Source organism: Marmota flaviventris, chromosome 17 (genome assembly GCF_047511675.1).
Source record: "Marmota flaviventris isolate mMarFla1 chromosome 17, mMarFla1.hap1, whole genome shotgun sequence".
In the NCBI taxonomy this organism is placed as follows: domain Eukaryota; kingdom Metazoa; phylum Chordata; class Mammalia; order Rodentia; family Sciuridae; genus Marmota; species Marmota flaviventris.
Genome location: NC_092514.1, coordinates 23422957 through 23446745, shown reverse-complemented (window position 1 = coordinate 23446745; position 23789 = coordinate 23422957). Strand labels below are relative to the sequence as shown.

Genomic DNA, 23789 nt, shown 5'->3' with positions numbered 1-23789 from the left:
TTTCCAGCTGGCCCAGGACGACGCGTGGAAGTGCCCCCATTGCAAAGTCCTCCAGCGGGGCATGGTGAAGCTGAGTCTGTGGACCCTGCCTGATATCCTCATCATCCACCTCAAGAGGTTCTGCCAGGTGGGGGAGAGAAGAAACAAGCTCTCCACGCTGGTGAGGTTCCCGCTCTCTGGACTCAACATGGCTCCCCATGTGGCCCAGAGGAGCACCAGTTCCAAGCCAGTGCCAGGCCCCTGGCCCTCCTGGAAGCAGCCGGCCTGCCTGCCCACCAGCTACCCGCTGGACTTCCTGTACGACTTGTACGCGGTCTGCAACCACCACGGCAGTCTGCAAGGTGGGCATTACACAGGTGAGCCTTGCTATGCCTCTTGCACATGGTGACCATGGCTGTGTGTCTTGGCTGTGGCCTGAGCCTCAAAAGAATCGGCACTCCTTGGATACTGACTGGGCACTCGGCCTGGCTGACTCCTTCCCTCCTGCACACCAGAATGTGTGCAAGAGAGGAGGGTGCCTGGTCCCACCCATCGTGCTGATGTGGAGTTAGATTCATGGTTGAGATGTAAAGTGAGTTACGGCCCAAATTTTCAGGCATGTCAAATGTAGGAGGGTCATTTTTGGAACCCAGAGAATGACGCTTAACCTTACCTGCGATTTAACACAAGAACTCTTATCAGATCTTGTCTCTTTTGATTCTTTGGGAGTCAGTTTCCTTTCTGTTCATCTGGAGAAATTGGGAACAGCAGATGAATTGAAAAACAGAAACAAATTACCAGGAGACTGTCCCAGTCGTTCACAGTCTTCCCCGGGAAAGCTTTTAGAGAGCATCATGACTCATTACTGTTCTTGCTTATGTCATTCCCCGCTTTTGTCCCTTGAAAATATCTCAGTGACCACAGGAAGCCTGCAGAGAGCTATTGGTAGCAGCAGCAATTGAGTGTCCATTATGTGGGTCTTAGTGGAGGCTGATCTGTATGATCTGAGAGGTTAGGATGTGCTCTCTGCCATGGAGGACAGTATAGATGCCCTTGGGGAGAGAGAAATGAGAATGGAGTAACAGATCAGGGGGCACAGGAGTGGACAAAGAGGAGGGTTGGAGGCTGGAGCTGGGCTGGTCATACTGAAGGTTAAGGTGGACACCACACTGTTCCTGTATTGCTGTCCAGTACCTTCCCATTCTCCCATAGCTGTTCTGCCCTAGATGAGAGACTTGCCATCCTCATAGCCTGAAGCACCATTCTGTCCAGCTACTTCTCCGGTCTCCCTTCTCAAGGCTAAAAATAGCTCAACAGAAATTCTTGGCCATCCGTCTTTATCTGGGGAGACATCTTTCTTGCTGTATTAACCTCAGATTTTTTTTTTTTTAACAGTGAGCCTCATAGATGAATTAGTCCCTGTGCACACATTAGTGATGAAAATAAGGACAACTGGAACTTGGGGCTTGTCGTTTACGAGGCTGCCTGGGCTGGCTTCTTTTGTATAAACTCTTGGGGTGTCTCCAGCATAAATTAAGAACATTGGTGTGAAATCAGGGGGGAATGTAGGAATGGGAAGCGTTGGTATGTGTGTGCCCAGAAAACTGTCTCACTAAATGCAAAATCCAGATCCTTTCCTGGGGTGAGCCTTAAAGGGGAAGAAAATCTGCAATTTTGAGCTGGTGACAAGGGACCCGGTTTCCACAGAGTGTCTCAGGGTCTTTTTGCTTACACCATATGCTACCATTTTCCTGGGGGAAAAAATCTGCTTATACTAAATCCAGGGGGAGAAGATTCCAGAGGAAGAGGGGGCTGGCAAGGAGTGGAAACAGGGGATTGTCTGCAGCCAGTGCAAACCCAGGTGGGGTCTGGGCCATCTTGAGGATCTTCTTCCTGATGATCCCACGCTGCTGCCTAAATGGCAGAGCCCTGAGCCACTCAGCTTCCGACTCCATGGTTTCTGGCCTGCAGTGACGTCTAACATGAATAACCCCCAAACTGCAGAGGATGCTGTAATGAGCACCACTGTCTTCATTTTCGGGGAAGCACACCTTTTAGCAACTTCCTAAGAGGATGATGGGAGCATACATTTTGAGTCCCTGCATGTCAGAAAGCGCCTTTATTCCCATCCTTGATTGACAGTCTGGTTGGACATAGAATTCTAGATGGATGGTCGTTGTCCATCTTTGGTCAGGGGTGCATCATGAGAATGGAATGGAGGTCTCGGTGTCGAAATGGGTCAGGCCAGTTTCATTTCTGTTTCTTTATCTGGGATCTATTTTTTTCTTCCTGGAAGCTCTCAGGTTCTTTATCACCAGTGCTCTGGATTTTTGCAGGCTGACCGTCATGTGGGTGATTTCATTCTTTTCTGCTGGGCACTGATCTTCAGATCTAGAAATTTCCTTGTGTTCATTTTTTAAAAATTAAAATAAAAAAAATTAACACATAAAATTTATATATATTTTAGGGTATACCACGGGATGTTTTGAAATATATATATATATATATATATATATATATATATATATATGTGTGTGTGTGTGTGTGTGTGTTATATAGTGTGTTCAAATCAGGGAAAGCATATCTATCTCCTCAAACGTTCAATGTTTTTTTTGGATGGAAACAGTCAAAATCTTTTTTTGTAGTTTTTTGAAAATTACAGTACAATGTCATCATTGTACAATGTCACCCTAACTGCCCAACAGAGTGCCAAAACTTCTCATTCCTAACAATGACTTGAAACCCACTGATCACCCTTTCCCCAGCCCTCCTTCTCCAGTCTCTGGTAACCACCGTTCTATTCTAGGAGGTCAACTTTTTTAGATTCCACATGAGTGAGATCATGTGGTACTTGTCTTTGGGAATATATTCCGATGGCTCAAAAAAAATCTAATGATGTTAAAAAAAAAAAAAAACCAAACCCACACACAACAAACAGTGTTGCTGTTAACCTTGACTCTTGTCCATTGGACTTCAAACCACTTTTATTGGTTTTCTGTGTCCTTCCAGAGTTTCTGGCAACAAGCAGATACACAGTCCTGAGCTCATTTCCCACTACTCTCTTTTAAACACAGGGTAGAATATGGTGTATGTAATTCTGTTCCTGGCTTTTTTCATTTAGTAATGTATCTTCAAGATATTTCCATATTGGTATATAGAGACTTAGGCCATTCTTGGTTTGAAACGATTGCTTAGTATTTCATGGTGTGCACGTACCATGGTTTATTTCACCAATCTTCTATTCATGGACATTTTGGTTGTTCCAAACTTTCACTATAATACAGTTGAGTATCCCTTATCTGAAATGCTTCAGACTAGAATTGCTTTGGAATTTTTTTTTTTTTTTTTAAGATTTTGGAATATTTGCATTTTTGTAATGAGATATCTTGAGGGGAGAACTCATGTGAAAACACAAAATTCATTTATGTTTCATATATATCTTACATGCATATTCTGAAGGTAATTTTATACAATATTTTTAGTTTGCCTGCCTTTGGCTGGTGACCCATGACATGAAGTCAGGTGTGGAATTTTCCACTTGTCAACACTTAAAAATTTTTGGATTTTTGGAGCATTTGTGGATTTCAGATTTTTAGAGTAGTGATGCTCAACCTGTACTCAACGAATAACTCTGTGCATTGTATTACTTCATGTGTGTGTGGACATTCCCCGTCTATGGTAGGCAGAATAATGATGTCCCAAATATGTCCATGTCCTAAGGCTTAGAACCTGTGGATATGCTATTTTACCTGGCAAGGGGGGGGGGTCAAGGTGGTTGATCAGCTGACCTCAAGGTAAAGAGATGCACCTAGATACCTGTGTGAACCAAATGTAATCACTTTAAATGTGAAAGGGGAAGTAGAATGGTCCGTGATGCAGATGGGACTCCACCTCAACTGGCCATCAGTTGCTTTGAAGGTGGAAGGAGCCAGAAGCCAGGGAATGCAGGCAGCCTTGAGAAGCTGAAAAAATGAGAAAGCTCATTCTCCCTGAGAACCACTGGGAGGATGGCAGCCCTGCTGACACCTCGATTTTAGACCAGCGAGACCTGTTTTGTCCAAAACAGCGAGACCTGTTTTGTCTTCCTGGACTCCACAGTGATAAATCTGTGTTGTCATAAGGAACCGAGCATAGGCTAATTTGTTACAGAAACACTAGGAACACTCTCATGTTCACTCTTCCATCTCCTTGTCTCTTTTTGATGGACTCTGGGAGATTTCTTCAGCTTTGTTTTCTAACCACATTCTTGCATTTTTAAAAAAAATATGTTTTAGTTGTAGATAGACACAATATCTTGATTTATTTATTTTGAGGTGGTGCTGAGGATTGAACCTCACAGTGCAAGGCAGCAAGTACTTTACCACTGAGTCTCAACCCCTGATCCTGCATTTTTTTTTTTTTTTTTAAATGGCTGTCATGATTTAACTTCTTGTCCTGTTTCTTTGTTGAAGCATCCTGGTTTTTGTTTTTGGCCTCCACCTCACCCAGTCTTTGGTAGCACCCAAGACCCGTAGCTCTGAGCCTCTGGGGCTGCTGCCTACTGGTGCAGGCTCCCTTCTTGTCTCTCCCCGGAAGCAGCCCTCATCTGGGTTGAACTCCCTCAGCCCGGCTGGTGGAGTCCGCCACTCCATCTGTGTGCTGGGCTCTCAAAAATCTGAGCTGTCACTCTCTCTCCCAGTGTCTTTTGACATTGTGGCTTTGTTCCTTTCTGCTTTCCGGAAGCCTGGTCATTTCACCACATGTCAGAAATGGACATTTTCAGAAATCCACAATGCCTTTGTTTTCATTTTTAATGTGTGAGACAGTGGTGGGTCACTGTTCCTAGGCTTCAGAATTCACATAGCCTAAAAGGGTGGGCGGTGAAAAGTCTGGATCCCATCTTTGTCCCTTCTCTGTCCCCTCCTCTGTCAAGGGTAACTACTTTTAATAATTTCTTCTCTATTCTTCATGCTTTCTTTATATAAATGCAGGCAATTGTGGGTCTATGGTCATTGATACTTAACTGTATTCCTTTTCTATATTTCCTCTCCATCCCCTAAGTTAAGTAAAAGTAGTATTTTTCTGTTTTTATACTTGGCTTTTTTTTTTTTTAATCCTCTCTTAAAATATGTCTTGGAAATCTTTATAGATTTACAGAAAGTTTCCGCATCTTCTTCTATAAATGTGCCAAATAGGTGTGTGAATTATGTTAAGTGTCCTGTTGATGGACTTTGGACTGGTTCATTCATATTGCTATTACCAATATTGCTGTCCTAACACCTCAGGTAGATCATTTCCTACAGGTACAAGTTTGTAGGCAGGACCAATTCTCAGAATTGGGTAGCTTGGTCAGTGCGGTTTTGTTTGCTTTTGTTTTGTGGGGTGCTGGGGGTCCAATGCAGGGCCTAGTGTATGCTAGGCAAGCACTGGATCTGCATTTTTGACAAATACTATCAAATTTCCCTGCACAGGGGGTTGTAGAACATTTTCACTCCTTTCAGCAGTAAGAGAATGCTTGTTTCCTTATAACCCTCCAGTAAAATGTACTATAAAACCTTTGAATTTTTGCCAGTCTAGAGGGGGAAGTGAACAATACCAATTTCACACTCACACTGTGAGTGTGAGAGTGAGTTTGAGCCTCTTTTCATCTGTCTAAGGGTCCTTGTGGCTTCTTTTCTGTGAACTTTCTGTGCATATCCTTTGATTGTTTTTCAGATCGATTGGTGCAACAGTCCCCAACTTCTGCCAGTTGACTCTTCCAGTGGTCATATTGCCATGCAGAAGGTTTTTATGGTACTTTTTCTAGCTAGCCTACTTATCAATTGTTTCTTTTGTGACATTTGGATTTTGAGTCATTCACGAAAAACCTTTTTTACTCTAAGATTAAAAAGTATTTATCTTGTGTTTTCTACTAGCAATTTTAGATTTTTTACATTTAAATCTCCTGTTTGGAGTTCCATGATGCTCTGGAGAAAGAGAGAGAGAGAGATCCACTTCTTTCCCCAACCCCTAGAAGATACCAATTTGTACTAAGACTATCACTAATTGAAAAGTCCACTTAATTCCTTGCAATGCTATCAGATATTACATTTTTATGTTTGGGTCTATTTCTGAACTTTGATATTTTTTTTTTTTTTTTTTTTTTGTCTCATTGGCTTAAAGTCCCAACCTACAAATCCTGCCTTGATCTTTCTGGTGACTAGTCCCATCCTAAAGCTACGCAGGAGCTGTCATTTAGCATAGAAAAAGACACTATAACTTTTATGATTCCAAGGAGCAAACATCCTTACAATGTCACAGAAGCCATTTAAAGGTTTTAAGTCAAGAAGTAAGAGCATAACCTAGTGTACAAATGGAAATAGTTGCTCTGCTCTATGGAGAATGAGTAGACAGTAGATCCCAACGAGACTAAAAGTTGAAATTACATTTAGGAGGATGTTTCTGGGGCTCAGGTGCACAACAGTATTGACTGGATATTGACAGAGTGTTCCAGACATGTTTTGGAAGTAGAATTAGTAAGAATGACTTTTGGACTGGGTCTTGTGGGAAGAGAAAAGAAGAACAAAGATGAATTCCGAGCTGCCTGGTCCAGATGGGTGCAGAGGTTAGTAAATTATAGGCTGTGGTTCATATTCTGTCCAGGGCCTGTGTTTGTCTGACCTACAAGTTTTATAACTCTATGAATGGAAAAAAAAGAAGAGCAAGAATATGTGGCAGAGAGTATATGTGGCTCTATGAGACCTGCAAAGCTGGAACTATTTGCTTATCTAGTCCTTTACAGAAAAAGCTTGCTAACATCCCCATCAGTGGGTTTTGTTATTGTTCACTGAAATATAAAGTGCAAGAAGAGGGATATTTTTTTGGTCACTTGGGAGGTGGGGAGAATCATTTATCTTTCCTGAAATGTTTGATTCTAGTTCTTGTAGAAAAGACATTGACCAAAGTCCCAACTGTGATTCTTATTTCCACTTATTGCATACTTAATTACAGATGTGCACTTTGAAATTTTTCAGAAGAAATGGGGTGAACATAGACTATATTGTGTGGCTACATAACATGGGGCTCCCTTTTATGGGAGATTTTGCCTGAGGGAGGGCTGCAGCATAAGGATTCAACTTAGGCTGAGGAGTGCTCTTTATTATTAAGAATTGGGAAGTATGACCTACTGATCTTTTCTGATTCCACAGAATTCATTTCTTGCCCCACATGACTCTTTTTCTCATTCTGTTATAAGCATGTCCGTTTTTCAGCTATGCCAGTGGAAAATGTCCTCCTGCCCTTTGGGGCCCTGATAATTGAGACTTGGGGTTTGGACCTTTGCAGCCTATTGCCGGAACTCTCTGGATGGCCAGTGGTACAGTTATGATGACAGCATGGTGGAACCCCTTCGAGAAGATGAGGTCAATACCCGAGGGGCTTACATCCTATTTTATCAGAAGCGAAACAGCATCCCTCCCTGGTCCGCCAGCAGCTCCATGAGAGGTGGGTACAACTGCTCGTTAGAAGAGGGCATTTGGGAAGTCACTGTAAGAATTGTGAAGGTGTTTAGTTGAGTATCCAGGACCAGGAAGATAGGCAGCTGCTATAAAAATTTGAGTCCCAGAGCCAGGTGTCATGAAACATGCGTGTAATCCCAGAGACTTAGGAGGCTAAGGCTGGAGGACCACATGTTTGAGGCCAGCTTCCTACAATTTAATGATTCAAAATAAAACTAAAAAGAGTTGAGGATATAGCTCAGTGGTATAATGCCCCTGGGTTCAATCCTTAGTTAAAAAAAAAAAAGAAGGTGTCTGAACCCCATAGGCCAATAGCCCACTTCTCAAGATGTGGAATAGATACATTGTAAATCAAGAAAGTGGGAAAGAGTAAGTATTTATTTGCAGGACTTTTTTTTTTTTTTTTTTTTGTACTGGGGATTGAACTCTGGGGCACTCGACCACTGAGCCACCTCCCCAGCCCTATTTTGTATTTTATTTAGAGACACAGTCTCACTGAGTTGCTTAGTGCTTCGCTTTTGCAGAGGCTGGCTTTGAACTCATGTTCTTCCTGCCTCAGCCTCCTGAGCCTCTGGGATTGTAGGCGTGCACCACCACACCCGGCTTGTATGCAGGACTTGTGATACTTGGGGGGTGTGATTCCATTTTTCCTAATCTTGGTCATATCAAGCCAGATTAAATTAAACTGATGCCATGTAAACCTGATTAACCCTTAGAAAGGGAAGAGCTGTTAAAAGCGGTGCAGGGCCTTTCTAGAAAATGTAGCTGTTCAATGGCACCCCAACAATTCATTTGTTAGCCTTAAACTTGCTTGAGAGTCTAGGGGGGAAAAGTGCCAAAGCTGACCCTTTTATGTGACCTGTTCCACTTTGCAAAGTGGCCATCCTTATCTTTGGTTCAAGAGAACACTTAAATTAAAAAAATAAAATAAAAAAAGTTAATCTGATTTTCAAAATATTGTTGGAAAATGACCGTATAAAACCAAGGGCCCTCAGCATGTCTGTGTAAACTCTAATGCAAGTCTTACTTCCATTTGTAGAAGGTAGACATTCAAAGAAGAATAAACACCATGAAAGAGATGGACAGATTTTCATACTTTTCAGCATAATAATATCTCCTCTAGATCAAAGGGTAGATAGGCATTCTTCATGCCCATTATAAAAGATTTGGTTTTCCTGAGGTTGGGGTATGCTCCTATAGTGTAGCTATTGTATGTTGACCTGTAGGAACTGGGGCCATGGGTCCTGGGGATAAAATGCAAGTATTTTAATACTCATCAGTACATTCTTCTTTTCTTTCTTTCTTTCTTTTTTTTTTTTTTTGTGGTGCTAGTGATCAAACCTAGAGCTTTGGGCATGCCAGGCAAGAGCTTTACCAACTGAATGACCTCCTCATCTGTACTTTGCTTTCTGCGACCAAATTCCTCTCTCTGAACTTGGTCACATGTATCCCCACCACTGGTTTCCCCTCTGGTCATTCACTTTTCTATCTGTAGTTCTGCTCTGGGTCCATGGGGTTCCAGGGCTGAGTGGTAGGATTGGGTATCTGGGCATAGCAAGCTCCCCCTGGGCCCTGAAGGGAGGCTTTGGGTCCAGCCTCCACATGTCTGTGCTTCCTCCACAGGCTCCACCAGCTCCTCCTTGTCTGACCACTGGCTCCTGAGGCTCGGGAGCAACAATGGCCACAGCACGAGGGGAAGTCTTTTGTCCTGGAGTTCTGCCCCCTGCCCGTCCCTGGCTCAGGTGCCTGACTCTCCTGTCCTCCCAAACAGCCTCTGCCACCAGGAAAAGGGTATGTGGGCTCAATTTTGCTGACTTTCTTTTCATTTTATGTAACAACCATTGTCCCTTCTCTTTATGACAGTGTCGACATGGCCTCAAGTAGACAGTGTTATGAGAGTTTTATTCATCTCTTTTTTTTTTAACATGGAGAAAAAGATTTTATTGCAACTGCTATGATGAATATTTTAGTCAGCACTTTCACCTCTTTGTTCATTTGTCAAATAGGATCTTCCACAACTTGTCTTTGCCTGCCTCTCACCTCCCATCCACAATCCTCCACCCAAAATACAGTGACCCTCCATTTCTCCAGGATGCATATTGGTCGATTCAACCAACCATGGATTGAAAATCTCTGGGGAAAAATTATGCTTGTACAAAACATGTACAGCATTTTATCTTGTCGTTGTTCCTAAGAAAACATACTGCAACATTTCTATAGCATTTACACTGTATTAGGCTTGATAATCTAGAGATGATTTAAAGTACTTGGGAGGATGTATATAGGTTACATGCAAATTCTTCACCATTTTACAAGGGTTTGAGCATTCAAGGATTTCATTATCTGCCGGGAGTCCCGAAACTAGTTCCCTGTGGAATGAATAGATGGCTCTAAATTCTTGCTCTGCTCCCATAGAACTTACTGTCCCACCTGGGGACAGTAACTAAGATGGCAATGTGATGTAAAGCAGAGAATAAACAATAAATAATCAAGAAATAAGATATGGAGGCAAAAGTGAAAGAGATGCAGAATCCTGTTCCCTAGGGTGAGTGGGGAAGACCTTTCTCAGAAAGTGACATCGAGTCAGAGAGGGTGACTCACGTGGAATTCTGGGATTTTGCTTTGGGAGCGAGCGTGGGGTGTTGTGCGGGGCAGAAGAAAGCAGAGCTGTGGTCAGAGCAGAGTGAATGAGGAATTGGGAGGGATTGAAGGTGGACCGGAGCTGATCACGACAAACCTGTTGGACCTGATTCCAAAGGCAGTAAATTGGAGAGTTTTCCGCAGGGAAGAAATTGGTCCGGTTTATAGTGTTAAAAGTCTACTGTGCTGCTGTGTAAAGAATCCATGGAAGAAGGGCGAGATTTGAAGGAAGGAAGGAAGAGGCCGGTTAGGAGGCTTTTGTGAGAGAACAGTGGCTTGGTCTGCTATTAGGGAAGGGAGGGCCAAGCTGTGGCTCTGTCTCGAAGTAGGGCCGGCAGGATTCATGGAGGATGGATGCAGGATCTAAGAGAATGACCTAGGGTGGCTCTTCAAGATATAATGAGGCTCTTGAAGATAAATAATGAGGTGAATAGTCACGTAGCCCATGAGATGGGAATGAGTTGGGTAGGAATAGAGTCAATTCTGGAGGGAAGTCCACTTCTTGGCAGGGTGATTTTTAGATTCCTCTAAGACATCCATATCAATGTAATAGCTTGAGAGTGGAGATAAGTATTTGAGAGTCATCAGCAAATGGATGGAATGGAAAGCCACACGGCTTGCTGAGCTCTCCTTGAGGAATAGCAGAGGTAGAAAGGAGTGGAGACTGAAGACCCAGCCTGGGAGTTCTGCCCCCACTCGGGGTCAAGCAAAGGTGGAGAGGTCAGCAGAGAAACCAAGATGGAGCAGCCAGCCACATGGGAAGCTAGCCAGGGAAGTATGGTTCCCAGGTGTGGAAGAGTGACTCTTGCTAAAGGAAGTGGCTGTGCCTAATACTTTTGGGAGGTTGGGTAGTGTGAGGATGGGCAAGTGGCCATCAGGATGGAGGGTCCCCTGAGATACGCTGAGAGCATGTGCTTTGGGTTGGAGGAAATGGAAGCCTGGCCGCAATGGGTGGAGAAGAGCCTGGGGTCCTGGAAGTGACAGCCAGCATGGGCCATCCCTCAGTGTGATCAAGGGGCCAGTTGCAGCAGAGCAGGGGGCTGACTGTGGTTTTTGTTTGTTTTCTTTGCCAGGTGGGAAGTAACAGAGCGTGTTAGCATTCAGGGGATGCAGTCTAGAATCCTAGTGCAGGACAACAAGGGTATCATTACAGAAACAAAGTCATTCAGAACTTTGTATCCGTGTGTGTGTGTGTCCATGTGTCTGTGTGTGTGCACGTGCGTGTGTTTCTTCAACCTCTGTGCTCCTTCAGCCCTAAAGTGGTCACATTACATTTTTAGTTTTCTTACTTTCTATCATCTCCTAATTTAGGTTTTTAATATAAGATTTCAATAGAAACATAATATATAGAGATCACACATGGAAATATTAAATATACACTTGTGATGAGTATACATTACTATATAAACAGCATATGCTTGTGTATTTTTACCTATTATATTTATAATATAATCATAACATGTATACCATATATATATATACACACACACACACACACACACACACACATAGTGACGTACACTAATCACAAGTGTGCCTCTGATGAGTTATTATAAAATAAACATAGATATGTACCAGGTTAAGAAATAGAAAATTCTAGGGGCTGGGGATGTGGCTCAAGTGGTAGCGCGCTCGCCTGGCATGCGTGCGGCCCGGGTTCGATCCTCAGCACCACATACAAACAAAGATGTTGTGTCTGCCGAAAACTAAAAAATAAATATTTAAAAATAAAAAAAGAAATAGAAAATTCTAGAACTCCTCTCCCCCGGCTCTCTCTGTCATTGCCGTTTCCTGCTTCCATGGAGGTAGGCCTTTATTCTGGCATCTGACACCATAGATCAGTTTTTACCTGCTTTTAAAACTTTGCAGAAAAGGCTCCTTTTGTGTAACATTTTTATTTGTGAGGTTTGTATGTTATGTATAGCAATAAATTTTCGTTTATTCTATCTGTAACTAAAAACAACTCGGATACATAGTTTTCTGCACAGAAGTTTCTCTGTATATATATATGAGGGGAAGAGACTGTTGACTGTTATCAATAAAAGAGCAAATACAGGGATGTGGAAAAAAAGTGCAGAGGGCAAGGTAGAAGAACCACCTCCTCCTGTAGGTTCACCGAGGGGCTGGAAGCCTCCACAGAAGCTAGCCTGCTGTTGGGACCTGGAGAAATATGGCCTGATTGTTGAGAGAACAATCTTGAGTTATTACAGATGTATGGATTTTTGAGATATTTGTAGCTTCTCCGAAATCCCATGCATGTTTTACTGTGGAGCCTCCTTGGTGGACTAACTGGGCCCAAAGTGTCTGCTTCTTGGTAGATGGCACCATTGCATCCAAATTTCCCACATTGTAACAATAGGCCACATTTATTTATTCTATCATGATTCAGTTTTGGGGTTGTTTTCAGATTGGAGCAAGTACGAACACAACAGCCTGCCTAAACTGGAAATTTGAAATCTGAAGTGTTCTAAAATCTGAAACTTCTTGAGTGCTGACTGATGCCCCAAGTGGAAAATTCCACACCATGAAATTTTTTCATGCACAGGATTATTTAAAATGTTCCATAAAATTGCTTTTGGGTTGTGTGCATGAGGTATATGATATACTAAAGAATTTCATGTGTACACTTGGGTCCATCCCCAAGATATCTCATTATATCTATCCACAAATATTTCAAAATCTGAAAAAATTCAACATCTGAAAATCTTCTGGGCCCAGGCATTTTGGATAAGGGATACTTAGGATACTTAGCCTGTACTGCTCTGACTATATTTGTTCATGCCTGTTTTTGTTTTTCTTTTAAAAACCTTTTGGTGCTGAGGATTGAACCCAGGTTGTTTTGCCATTGAGTTACACCCCCAACTCTTTTTATTTATTTATTTTTTTAATTTTGAGACAGGGTCTTGATAAGTTGCTAAGTTGTTGAGGCAATCCTCCTGCCTCAGCCTCCTGAGTCGCTGATTGTTCATGTCTTTTGGTGCATATATGTCTGCATTTCTGTTGGGTGTATACCTAGGAGTGCAATCACTGGGACATAGTGTTTGCTTGATACTTGTTTCTTTCTACTTTATGTTACCACTTTGTCAAGTACTCAACACAGTTCCTGGCATGTACCAGGCTCCTGTTACATTATTTATGAGTGAATAGATATGATAGAGTCTTCAAGCAACAAGATTATCATTGAATCCAACCCTCTGTTTTGTCATGGTTCATGTATTGTACTTAGTTAATGTATTCCTCAGTATTTGGCATTCCGGCTGCCACCTCTCACTACCCCTGCTAGGAGCATGCTCACACACTCTGGATTTGTCTGAGTTCCTCAGAGTCCCCTTCTGTGGCTTGCCCTGTCTGGGCATTTCTATTCCCTTTGTGTTTTCATGATTGTACACTGGGGGTAGTAGTGTCTATAACACTAGAGAGGTGCTCTTCGCTGTCAGCACTACTTGTGACAGGCTCTTAAGTCATCTCAGCTCTGAGGAAGTGTGTTGCCTGGGGTCCTTTCTCATTGCCTCCAAGGATAAATGCATGTGACACCCTCCCCATAAGGAAGCAATGACAAAGGGTGGCCCACCCCTGCAATGTGGGGCACAGCCCTAGCGACATAGACAGAGCTAGTGGAGGGACGGTAACTGTCCTGCAGCCTCCTGTAGGCATTTTAGTTCCATTACCCAAGTTAGCCTCCAAGTCCTTGGGAGAGATGAAATGACAGAAAGCTGAGACCCTGAAGGGAAAGTAACAAGCTCACCCCTAGAAAAATGACCCTGTTCCCCCTGGATGCCAGGCTTGGCTCTGAGGCTCTCAGATATCACTTTTGAATTAGGGTTTTCGACACTGCAAAAGGTTTGTTTCCAATGGAAGTTTCCCTTTGAATAAGATAGTGACAGATTTGAAACCTGTTTTGAGTCCTCAAAATGATTTTTTTTAAAAAAATCTAGTCTTTTTTCTCTTGTTATTAATACCCAACCTGAGCAAGACCTAAGTATCTAGCGCAGAGGTTTCCGACAGGGATTTGCACTACCTCCACTCTCCATCCACGTGGATTTGGAGATGCATGGGAGAGACTTTTTTTTCTTTTTGAAATAGGGTCTCACTCTGTTGTCCAGGCTGGATTTGAACTCACAGACTCAAGTGATCCTCCTACCTCAGTCTCCTGAGTTAGCAGAGTCTCCAGGCATGCACGGCTGTGCGAAATTGGAAGAGATCTTTTTTTTTTTTTTTTTTTTAAACTGTCAAAATTAGTAGGGGCAATGCCTGGCCTTGAGTCCTGGGGGTGGGGGAGGATACTGAGTGTCCTCCAATGCCCAGAGATGGTCCTGTTCAGGAAACAGTTGCCCCTGCCACATGCCAGCAGTCCTCCATAGAGAAATCGTCTGGGATTGTCGTCTTTCCGGGAGCTCTTGCTATGGAATATTATAAAAAAGAAGGCATTTGAACGGAAATGAATGCATGTAAGTTTTATGACGCTGTCCCTTTATCAGGGCAGAGATGGGAGATGCTCTACAGGCACTAGAATATAAAAACATCTTACTTTTGCAATTATTAGGAAAACATGACCATGTGATACAGGGGTCCTTCCCAGAAGTCCCCTGTCAAGGGGCCCCTAATTTTCTCTGTGGCTGTCACTGGGCCTCAAAGGTTTGGTTTTTCTCTTTTCCAGTTCTTTTCAGGTAGCATTTCATTTCCTCTTTGATCTAGACTTGATCTGAGAGTTTCAAGTGTTTAGGATTGTTTGGTCACTTTTTTATTCTTTATTTTGTAATTTGGTGTAATTTTTTATTTTGTAATTTTGTAATTATGATCCAAGAACGTAGTTTTCAAAAGTTGTTCCCTCTTTGCGATCCAGTCCACGATTAGTATTTTGTCAATGTTCAAAGTACATATAAAACAACGTGCGTCCTCTACTTGAGAAATGTGAGCTTTGTATCCTAACTATGAAATTAGGCGAGTTGATCATTTATTTAGTTCCCTCTGTGTCTTTAGATTCAGCCTTCTCTAGGATGGCCTGTCAGGAAGGAGATACATTGAAACCTTCCTGTATTTTTAATCATGTACTGCTTGAATTTTTAATAATTTTTTTGCCTTAGATCGTTAGCTGCTTCATTATTAGGTGTCTACAAGTTTGTGACTGTTGGGTCTTTTTTTTCTTATATACAAATTATGCTTTTGAGCATTATATTGTTGCTTCTTTTCCTGCTTTAATGTTTTTGATATTAAATGTCACTTTGTTCAGGATGGATCATCCAACCCCTTGGGTGGTAACCCTTTACTCTTACTTTGTGAACCTTCCTTTCTGAATTAGTTTAAAGTACTTCCTGGTCAGTTTTATGTTGTTGGACTTTTTGATTTGTTTGATGTCAACATATCAGAGTCAGTCTTGTTTTCTTGCTTGATTGTTTCCTTGTGGTGCTGGGGATGAAACCCAGGGCCTCACGCGTGCTAGGTAAATGCTCTGCCACTGAGCTGTACCCCAGCCCCAGCGTCTGTCTTATAATTGGAAATTCAGTCCGTTCCTACTCAGTGTAACAACTGCAAATTTTGATTTCATTCATTTAATTTAATTTTTTTTTTTCATTTTTCTCTTTCTCTTATTTTGGTTGATTGGATCATGTTGCTGCTTGATCCCTCTTCCCCTTGCTGATTTGGAAGTTCTGCCTGACTTTCCCCACCTTGTAATGTGCTGCTTTCTCAATATTTATAATTAGCCACATTTTCCTGCAATTCGATGGCATTCAATCTCATCTCTGCCTTCTCTCCCCGCCCCAATAAGGTGAGCAGATATAATACTTCTGTTATTCTTCTTTTCCCTTTGAAATGTTTTCTTGTGTTCCCTCTGGTCTGTTTGGGGGAACAAGTCCCCTCAGACTCCCCAGGTTTTCATGAAATAGTGCTCTCTGTTCCAGACTGTTAACCAGCATTCCTGCCGGAACCACCCTGACTCAGCTTAAGGTGCTAGTCCCAGACATGGGCCTTGCCCATGTAGGGTGGATGGTTCATGGATCCACCGTACACGGTGGGTTTTCCCTTCATCACCCTCTGTCTTGAGGTCTTGGTCCTGCTTCCTTAGCGCTTGGTCAGAGCCCTCTTTCGGGCTGTGTTCTAAAGCCTCGCATAGCCCCAGGTATTTCCTGACCCGATGCAGGAGGGCTGGGCTGGGGTGCTTTTTTTGCAGGCCTCTGTAGCTGGTTTTCCCATGGTCTCCCTGGCCCCAGGGTGGCAGGTGAGAAATACAAGCTGTTCTCTTTCATGTGTCACTTGTTCTTTCTGGCTGGAAAGAGTCTCTCTTTGACCTTGGAGTTCAGAAATTCTAGTAGCATATGCCTATCTAGATCTGAGGATGCCTTTCCTTCTACAGACTCAACCTTTATTTAGGGGCATTTTTTTTTTTTTTTTTAAGTTATCATCTCTCTTGCTTTTCAGATGCGTCTGTTTGCCTGTTGGGTCTTCTGGATCCATCTTCTCATTCTCCTGCTCTTTCTCTACTACTTCTTTGTCATTTGGCTCTTGCACTGTGAGATCTTTCTTTTCCATTTCTTCCTGGTCATTCATCGGAGGCTCGACCGTGATCCTGCACCCCTTCATTGATTGAATTTTTAAATCTCCAAGGTCGGGGCTGGGGATGTGGCTCAAGCGGTAGCGCGCTCGCCTGGCATGCGTGCAACTCAGTGAGACCTTGTCTCTAAATAAAATACAAAATATTTAAAAAAAAAATAAAAAAATAAATCTCCAAGGTCACGTTTTTCCGACCCTGGTGTTCCTACTTGAATCGGATTGAAGTTCATCGGTTGTTTTCAGTTGTGTCTGTTTCCTCCGGTGGCTTATTTCATGAGCAGCCTGTTCTAACTGTGTTCTGTTTTTTCTCCATCACTCATTGCTGGACTCTGTGCATATGTGGTGTTGTTTTCTGTTTCTGCCCCACAAGGCTCTGCCCTGCCCTCTTTGGGATGGCGGAGATTCTTGGAGTGTTGGAAGGGGCAGGAACTTGGCTCCCAAAGGCTGGTGGCCTGCCTGCTGGTCTTTCTTCTTCCAGCCTCATACTGGTGGCTCAATTTTTTTTTTTTTTTTTTGAACCAGGGATTGAACCCAGGGGTGCTCAACCACTGAGCCTGACCTTCTTTTGAATTATATTTAGAGACAGGGTCTTGCTGATTTACTTAGGGCCTCTCTAAGTGGCTGAGGCTGGCTTTGAACTTACTCCTGCCTCAGCCTCCCGAGCCACTGGGATTATAAGTGTGCACCACCATGCCCGTCCTGGTGGCTCGATTTTTGTGACAGAGACATCTCCGCTTATCTGTGTAACTCCATCCTACCTTTTACAGGAGTGGAAGGAAGTTTGGGGTTAGATTTGCCCTGGGTTGCACTCCAACTTCCATGCACAAATGAAAAGGAACTTGGGAGGAAACTGTAAAGATCACAAATAAAATAAAAACCAACAAACCTAGTGACAGAGAGTTCCTGTAATTTTTTTTTTTTTAAACTCGGGGGCACTCAACCACTGAGCCACATCCCCAGCCCTATTTTGTATTTTATTGAGAGACAGGGTCTCACTGAGTTGCTTAGCACCCTGATTTTGCTGAGGCTGGCTTTGAACTTGTGATCCTCCTGCCTCAGCCTCCTGAGCTGCTGGGATTACAGGCATGCGCCACCACACCCAGCCTATAATTGTTTTTGACACCAAAGCCAGAGACAGTGATATCTCCAAATATAGACTGGAGCTAAAAGAATTTGAGGCCAGCCTCAGCAACTTAGCAAGACCCTGTCTCAAAATTAAAAACAAAAAAGGACTGGGGATGTAGTTCGGTGGTAGAGTGCCCTGAGCTTAACCCCCAGTTCAGGGTGGGTGTAGGGGAGAAGAAGTTAGGGATCCCTAATGGGTGCCCTTTGGTTCTACTTCCAGCCATACTTGTCTCTATGCTGCTTCCCTGACCCACTGAGCTTGCCTCTGCCTCAGGGCCTTTGCACTCACTACTCCCTCTGCCTGGATCCTCTTTTCCCAGATCTCCATGTGTCTCCTCCTTCCCTCTTTTAGGTCTCCCCTCCAATCTCACTCCTCACCCACTCGCCACCCTTGTTACCCTGCCTCATTCTCCATTGCAGCACTTCCCATGACACTACTTTAAGTCATACAGTTTTGCTTTCTGTCCAACCCTCTAAGGACAGGAACGTCATCTTTCTTTCCCCTCAGCAGTATCCCCAGAACTGAAAACCATCCCTGGCACACAGTAAGCACTCATGAGATGTTTTTTGAATGCATCACTGGACGGATGGAGGAGGCACAGTGGAAGTCCTTAGAGAGACTGAAAGCATTTGACCTGTCATCATGGCCTAAGGATGGGGAGAGGAGGTTCCCCCAGGGAATGTGAGCTCAGACTGCTGCCTCACTTTGCAGGCCAAGGGTGGAAAGTCACAGAGGAATCCAGGTGACCACACACAGACAGGGGCAGAGGTGGCCTTTCTTGGAGCAGCCTTTGACAGCTCCAGAGCTGCCGTGGGGGGTTCAGGCTGTGCCGTCCTCTGCTCCTGCACCCTCTGTGTGCATGGGGCTCTGAGGGGCCCCAGGGAGCTCAGTCTGTAGACAATGGAGCTTCTATAACCTTCAGGAAGATTGAACTGTTTATATCCTTAAAGCAGCTTAAGACTTAAGACTGCCCTGATTCTCAGGCCAGACAGGCTGGAAATAACCAAATCCACAGGCTTGGGGAGGGGATGGGGTGGAGTGGGTGAGAGTCAGAGCTCAGGTTTCCCAGAGCACCATCCCTCCCTTTAGCTGCCAGCCTCCAGAAGGCCCATCTCCCCAGGGGACTTCAGGACACGCGTCCACCCCAGCTAAGAAGTGGGAGCCCGCCCCAGCGTGGGTCCTCTCTGGTTCCCATCCCTCCCTGTGCTGCCCAGATCCTGTTATAATAGTACAATAAATAGAATGGAAGGAAACCAAGGTGGGGTGCTCCTTCACCGCCTGGAAGAGGAGAAGCGATTCTGTAGGCAGATTCCTCGGGCTCCCGTGGTCCCTGAGCCATGTAGGGCAGGCGTTGATGTCAGCCCTGGCCTGGGGCCCTTTCATACCAGGAAGAAGGGAAGGATAGCTATTTAGGGCAGCTGCCAAGTCCCCTAGCCACCTGCCAGGGCTCCAGGCGATGTTCTCACATTGTGAAAGTCACAGCTGTGTCCTCTCACAAAGCTCCCCTTTCTGCTCTTCCCACGGCTGTGTAAGAGGGGAGAAAAAAAAAAAAAAAGAAAAGAAAAGAAAAAAGTTCACATCCTACATCTCGGGCTCCACAATAATTTTTTTTTTAATCTTTCTGGAGGTCTGGGAATTTAATGATGGAGCACCAAGGTCAATCCAAACTGAAATGACAAAGTATTTGGGGTGAAATCATGTCTATTCTTGGCTAATGTTAAAGAAATGCTTTTGCTTTTATTTATTTATTTATTTTTCAAAATCTATCAAAAATGGTCTAAGAAAAACCCGACAGGTAAGACTCCTAGGGGAAACCTCTGAGATGCATTCTAGCTCCTCCTGGGGTTAGTAATGAGCTTCTCCTTCTTCCGTCTCTCCAGCCATTTCTTTTTTTATGTTTCCTTTTTTGGTAATCAGGGATTGAACTCAGGGGCGCTTGACTGCTGAGCGACATCCCCAGTCGTTTTCATTTTTTTTTTTTATTTTATTAATTTTGAGACAGGGTCTCACCATCTCGCTTAGGGCCTCTCTAAGTTGCTGGGGCTGGCTTTGAACTTGCAATCCTCCCACGTCAGTCTCCCTCATAGCCGGGATTAAAGGCGTGGGCCTCCGCGCCCGACGGCTCTCTGATCATTTCGTCTTGGGCTGCGGGGTCGGTGGGCAGTTGGCTTCCTCCACCTGTATTCACCGTGACCCTGTGGTTCCCTCTGAGCTGTTACCTGTGCCCCTGTAAGTGTCAGGTGTGGGCATGTGAAGACATCCAAACATGGATGCAGAGACAGATTCCAGGAACAAGGTGTGGCAGGACTGTAGGACTGACTGCTCGGTGACAGGACCCTTCCCATGAAGCACACTGAGTTGACAGGCTGGTTGGGCTACCGATGGGCGGAGCGGGGGGGAGGGGGGGGGCTTTTTGTGGTCACAGTGCGTGTTTGCTTTTGGAGATGTTCTCTGCTGAGTCCATTTGGGCTGCTCCATCAGTACACCATAGGCTGGGGCTTAACAGCAACAGAAATTTATTCCTTGTGGATCTGTAGCCTGGAAGTCTGAGATCAGGTACCAACCTGGTCAGTTCTGGTGAGGGCCTCTTCCAATTTGCGGTTGGCTTCTTGTCATATCTAGATCCGGCAGAAAGAGATCTAATTAGTTCTTTCCTTTCTCCCCTTTGTAGTACTGGGGGTTGAACCCAAGGGTGCTGTACTACTAAACTATCCCCGGTTCTTTTTTTTTTTTTTAATTTTAAGACAGGGTCTCACTAAATTGCCTAGGATGGCTTCCTACTTGCAATTCTCTAATTTCCATCTCCCAAGTTGCTAAGATTGCAGGCTAGCTCTTTCTTATCTTTTCCTTTTCTTTAAAAAAATTTTTTTTTTCTTTTTTGGTATACAGGTGAACCCAGGGGCACTTTTACCACTGAGCTATACCCCCAGCCCTTTTTATTTTGAGACAAGGGTTTTGTTCAGTTGCTGAGGCTGGCCTCAAACTTGTGATCCTCCTGCTTCAGCCTCCTGAGTTGCTGGAATTTCAGGTGTGCACCATCAAGCCAGATTAGCTCTTTCTTATCTTTTCTTTAAGGGTGCTATTCCAAGAGCCCTCCTTTCCTCATCTAATCACCTCCTGAAGGCCCCACGTTCTTATATCATCATCACCTTGTGGCATAGGGTTTCCACATGAGAATTTTTTTTGGAGGGACTCAAACCCTTAGTCTGTAACACCATCATCCATGATGAAGCAGCACATTGGTAGTGGCCGGCTGTGGGTGAAAGGCTTGACTGACAACCTTTTCTCAATGCACTTGACTCTCCTTGTGCCATGTGGATTTTGTGTTTCACTTGATTTCTTTCTCAGCGATTGCAGGCATCATGTAAATCAAGACATTTTGATGGTACAGTGACGGATGACTGGGAATTTCTTAAGAAAAAATATACAGTGTTGGTTCTATATATGTTCCCTGTAGAAATGCTGGTATTTGGGAAAGAATAAAGAAGACAATCAGTTATACACAGCACCCTAAAGCTCCGCCTCACCTTGTTATTTGCAGTGTCTGTTTCTTATCCTTGCTTGGTATGTTTTTTACCTGCACGTGTAATACATAAGCACCTATGTATATTTTTGCAAGTTGGATTATGCTGGCTTTTAAAGACTATTTCTTACTTAACATTGCTTCAAAAATGTCTTCACAGCTATATACAGATATTGCAAAATACAACACAGTGCTGATAAAATTAAACACAGATTTAAAAAAAAAAAAATCCTTTTTAGCCCAGAGTGGGATATCTGAGATTCTTGCATTTGAAAGGTACAAGTACCTAATTTGACCTGAAAAAGCAGAGACATGTGCTGAGCATTTCTGTTTCATGGGCGCATTTGAGGATGGATGGAAAGGATGTTAAATCTTAGTGCTGGTTGCCTCTAAGACTGTACTTTATCAGGACCCTCTTCTGCCAGGGACATGATGCAGCTGGCCCTCCAGATTATTGGGTTTCATTCAGTCAGTAGATTCAATCAGCTGTGGATTGAAAATAACTTTTTAAACAATTTGTCTCTAGTTGGGTGTGGTGACGCATGCCTGTAATTCCTGTGGCTCAGGAGACTGTGGCAGGAGGATCACAAGTTCAAAGTGAGCCTTAACAACTTAGTGAGACCCTAAACAACTCAGTGAGACCCTGTCTGTAAATAAAATACAAAAAAAAAAAAAAAGGGCTAGGAGTGTGCTCAATGGTTAAGCACCCCTGGGTTCAATCCCCGGTACCAAAAAAAAAAAAAAAAAGGTTTTTGTCTCTATTGAACAGGTCATGTACAGACAATTTTTTCTTATTATGACTCCCTAAATGATAGAGCATTTATATGACATTTACATTGTATTAGATATTATAAGTAATCTAGAGATGATTTAAAGTATATGGGAGGATGCTCCTGGGTTATATGCAAACACCAAAATAATGTGCTGTTTCGTAGAAGGGATTGAACATCTGTAGGTTTTGCAGAAGGTCCTGGAAGTAATCCCAGGCTTTCTCTGTGGCTTCAAAGGTGTGGATAGATTCCGTGGAACCGTGTATGAAACCATTGGCCTTCCCTGAGGGGAGGAACCCTGTGTGTCTTGCTCACTGCTGTCTCCCTAGTGCCTTGTCCAGCACCTGGGGCTTCAGAGGTGTTCCATGTCTGCCAGGTGAATGGCATTACAGTCCGCACCCTTTCGCAGCTGGAGGGTTATTTGGGCACTCATGGTCTTGGTGTCTCTTTCAGGTGGACTGGAGTCCAGCTCTTTGGTTCGAGGTGTTCCTGGCAGAAGCATCAGCATGAAGGTGCCCACCCCTTCTCGAGCCAAGCAGGGGCCCTTCAAGACCATGCCTCTCCGCTGGTCCTTGGGCCCCAGGGAGAAACGCCCTGGTCCATCTGTCGAGCTGGTGGAGTACTTGGAGTCCAGACGAAGACCTCGATCCACCAGCCAGTCCATCGTGCCGCTGCTGACGGGCGCTGCTGGGGGGGAAGAAAAATCAGCGTCACCAAGGTCAAACGTCACCCTTTCTGCTAAAGGTGAAGACAGTGGCCCAGCCAGTGGGAGAGGACTAGCTGAGGCGCCTTGTCCCTCAGGCCACCCCAACCACCATCCTGCCCCTGGATTCTCCGATGGTCTTAACACAGCCAGGACACTAAAGGAAAATGCAAGCCAGGATATCAGGCTTCCCAAAAAGTTTGACCTGCCCCTCACTGTGATGCCCTCAATTAACAATGAGAAAGTGTCCCGCGCAGAGGGCCAGAAGACCATGAACTGGAAGGGAAGTGGCCAGGTGAGAAGCCAGAGCAGCCCACCCTCTCCCTCTGTAGGATTGTTTAGGAACAGTAAGGACAGTGGCCAAGGCACCTTGCCCAAGATGAGGGCCACTGGGGAGGAAAGGTCCTCTGAGAAAGACAGACTCCCGCAGGGCACGTTCACCCTCCTGAGGTCTATGTTTTGGAAGAAGGGAAATAGGAAGACTGACAGGACTGGGGGCTCCCCACCGCTACCCCCAGTCTCCCACGGGAGTGGCAGGCTGAGCCCTGCTGTGGACAAGCAGGCTCAGAGCCCTTCTCCTGCCCTGAGGATGCAGGACAGCCTGGCCAGGGGCCTGGGCAGCTACCTCGAGAGGGACGTCCGATCGGCGCCTAGCTCTCTCCACCTCCCTCGCAAAGCCACCAGGCCCCCGAGAACCAATGCCACTGGCACCGCACAGAGGAGCATTCTTGGGGATCAGACTTCTTATGGCACCTTGCAAAAGGTGAAATACCATACTCTCTCTTTAGGTCGGAAAAAAACTTTACCAGAATCTAGCTTCTGATGGAATATTTCAGTATTGCATGAAACTGGTTTTCTTGGGACTTTGCACTGAGCATATATCTGTAGGCAGCCTGTGTTCAGAGTGGGCTTTTAGGAATCCAGTTGTCTTGTGATCTCTGAAAAAGAAATTCTTTTTTTTTTTTTAAGTTGCCATAACAACTCCTAGCACCTCATATCCAAATGCCCTACTGTATGGCTGGTT

At 44.3% G+C, this 23789-nt stretch overlaps 1 protein-coding gene across 2 annotated transcripts in view; it reads left to right on the top strand.

Annotated features, from left to right (window-relative positions):
• Window positions 1-23588, top strand: part of Usp43 (ubiquitin specific peptidase 43) — a 70652-nt gene extending 47064 nt beyond the window's left edge. The window contains exons 12-15 of one of the 2 annotated variants that reach the window (XM_027946943.2): window positions 8-341; window positions 7282-7440; window positions 9078-9245; window positions 22516-23588. In XM_027946943.2, the coding sequence (XP_027802744.2) occupies window positions 8-341; window positions 7282-7440; window positions 9078-9245; window positions 22516-23588 (1734 nt within the window). Of the gene's footprint in view, window positions 1-7; window positions 357-7281; window positions 7441-9077; window positions 9246-22515 lie in introns of both variants that reach the window. The other variant, XM_027946942.2, reaches the window with a different exon arrangement.
• Window positions 23589-23789: the final 201 nt, after the last annotated feature.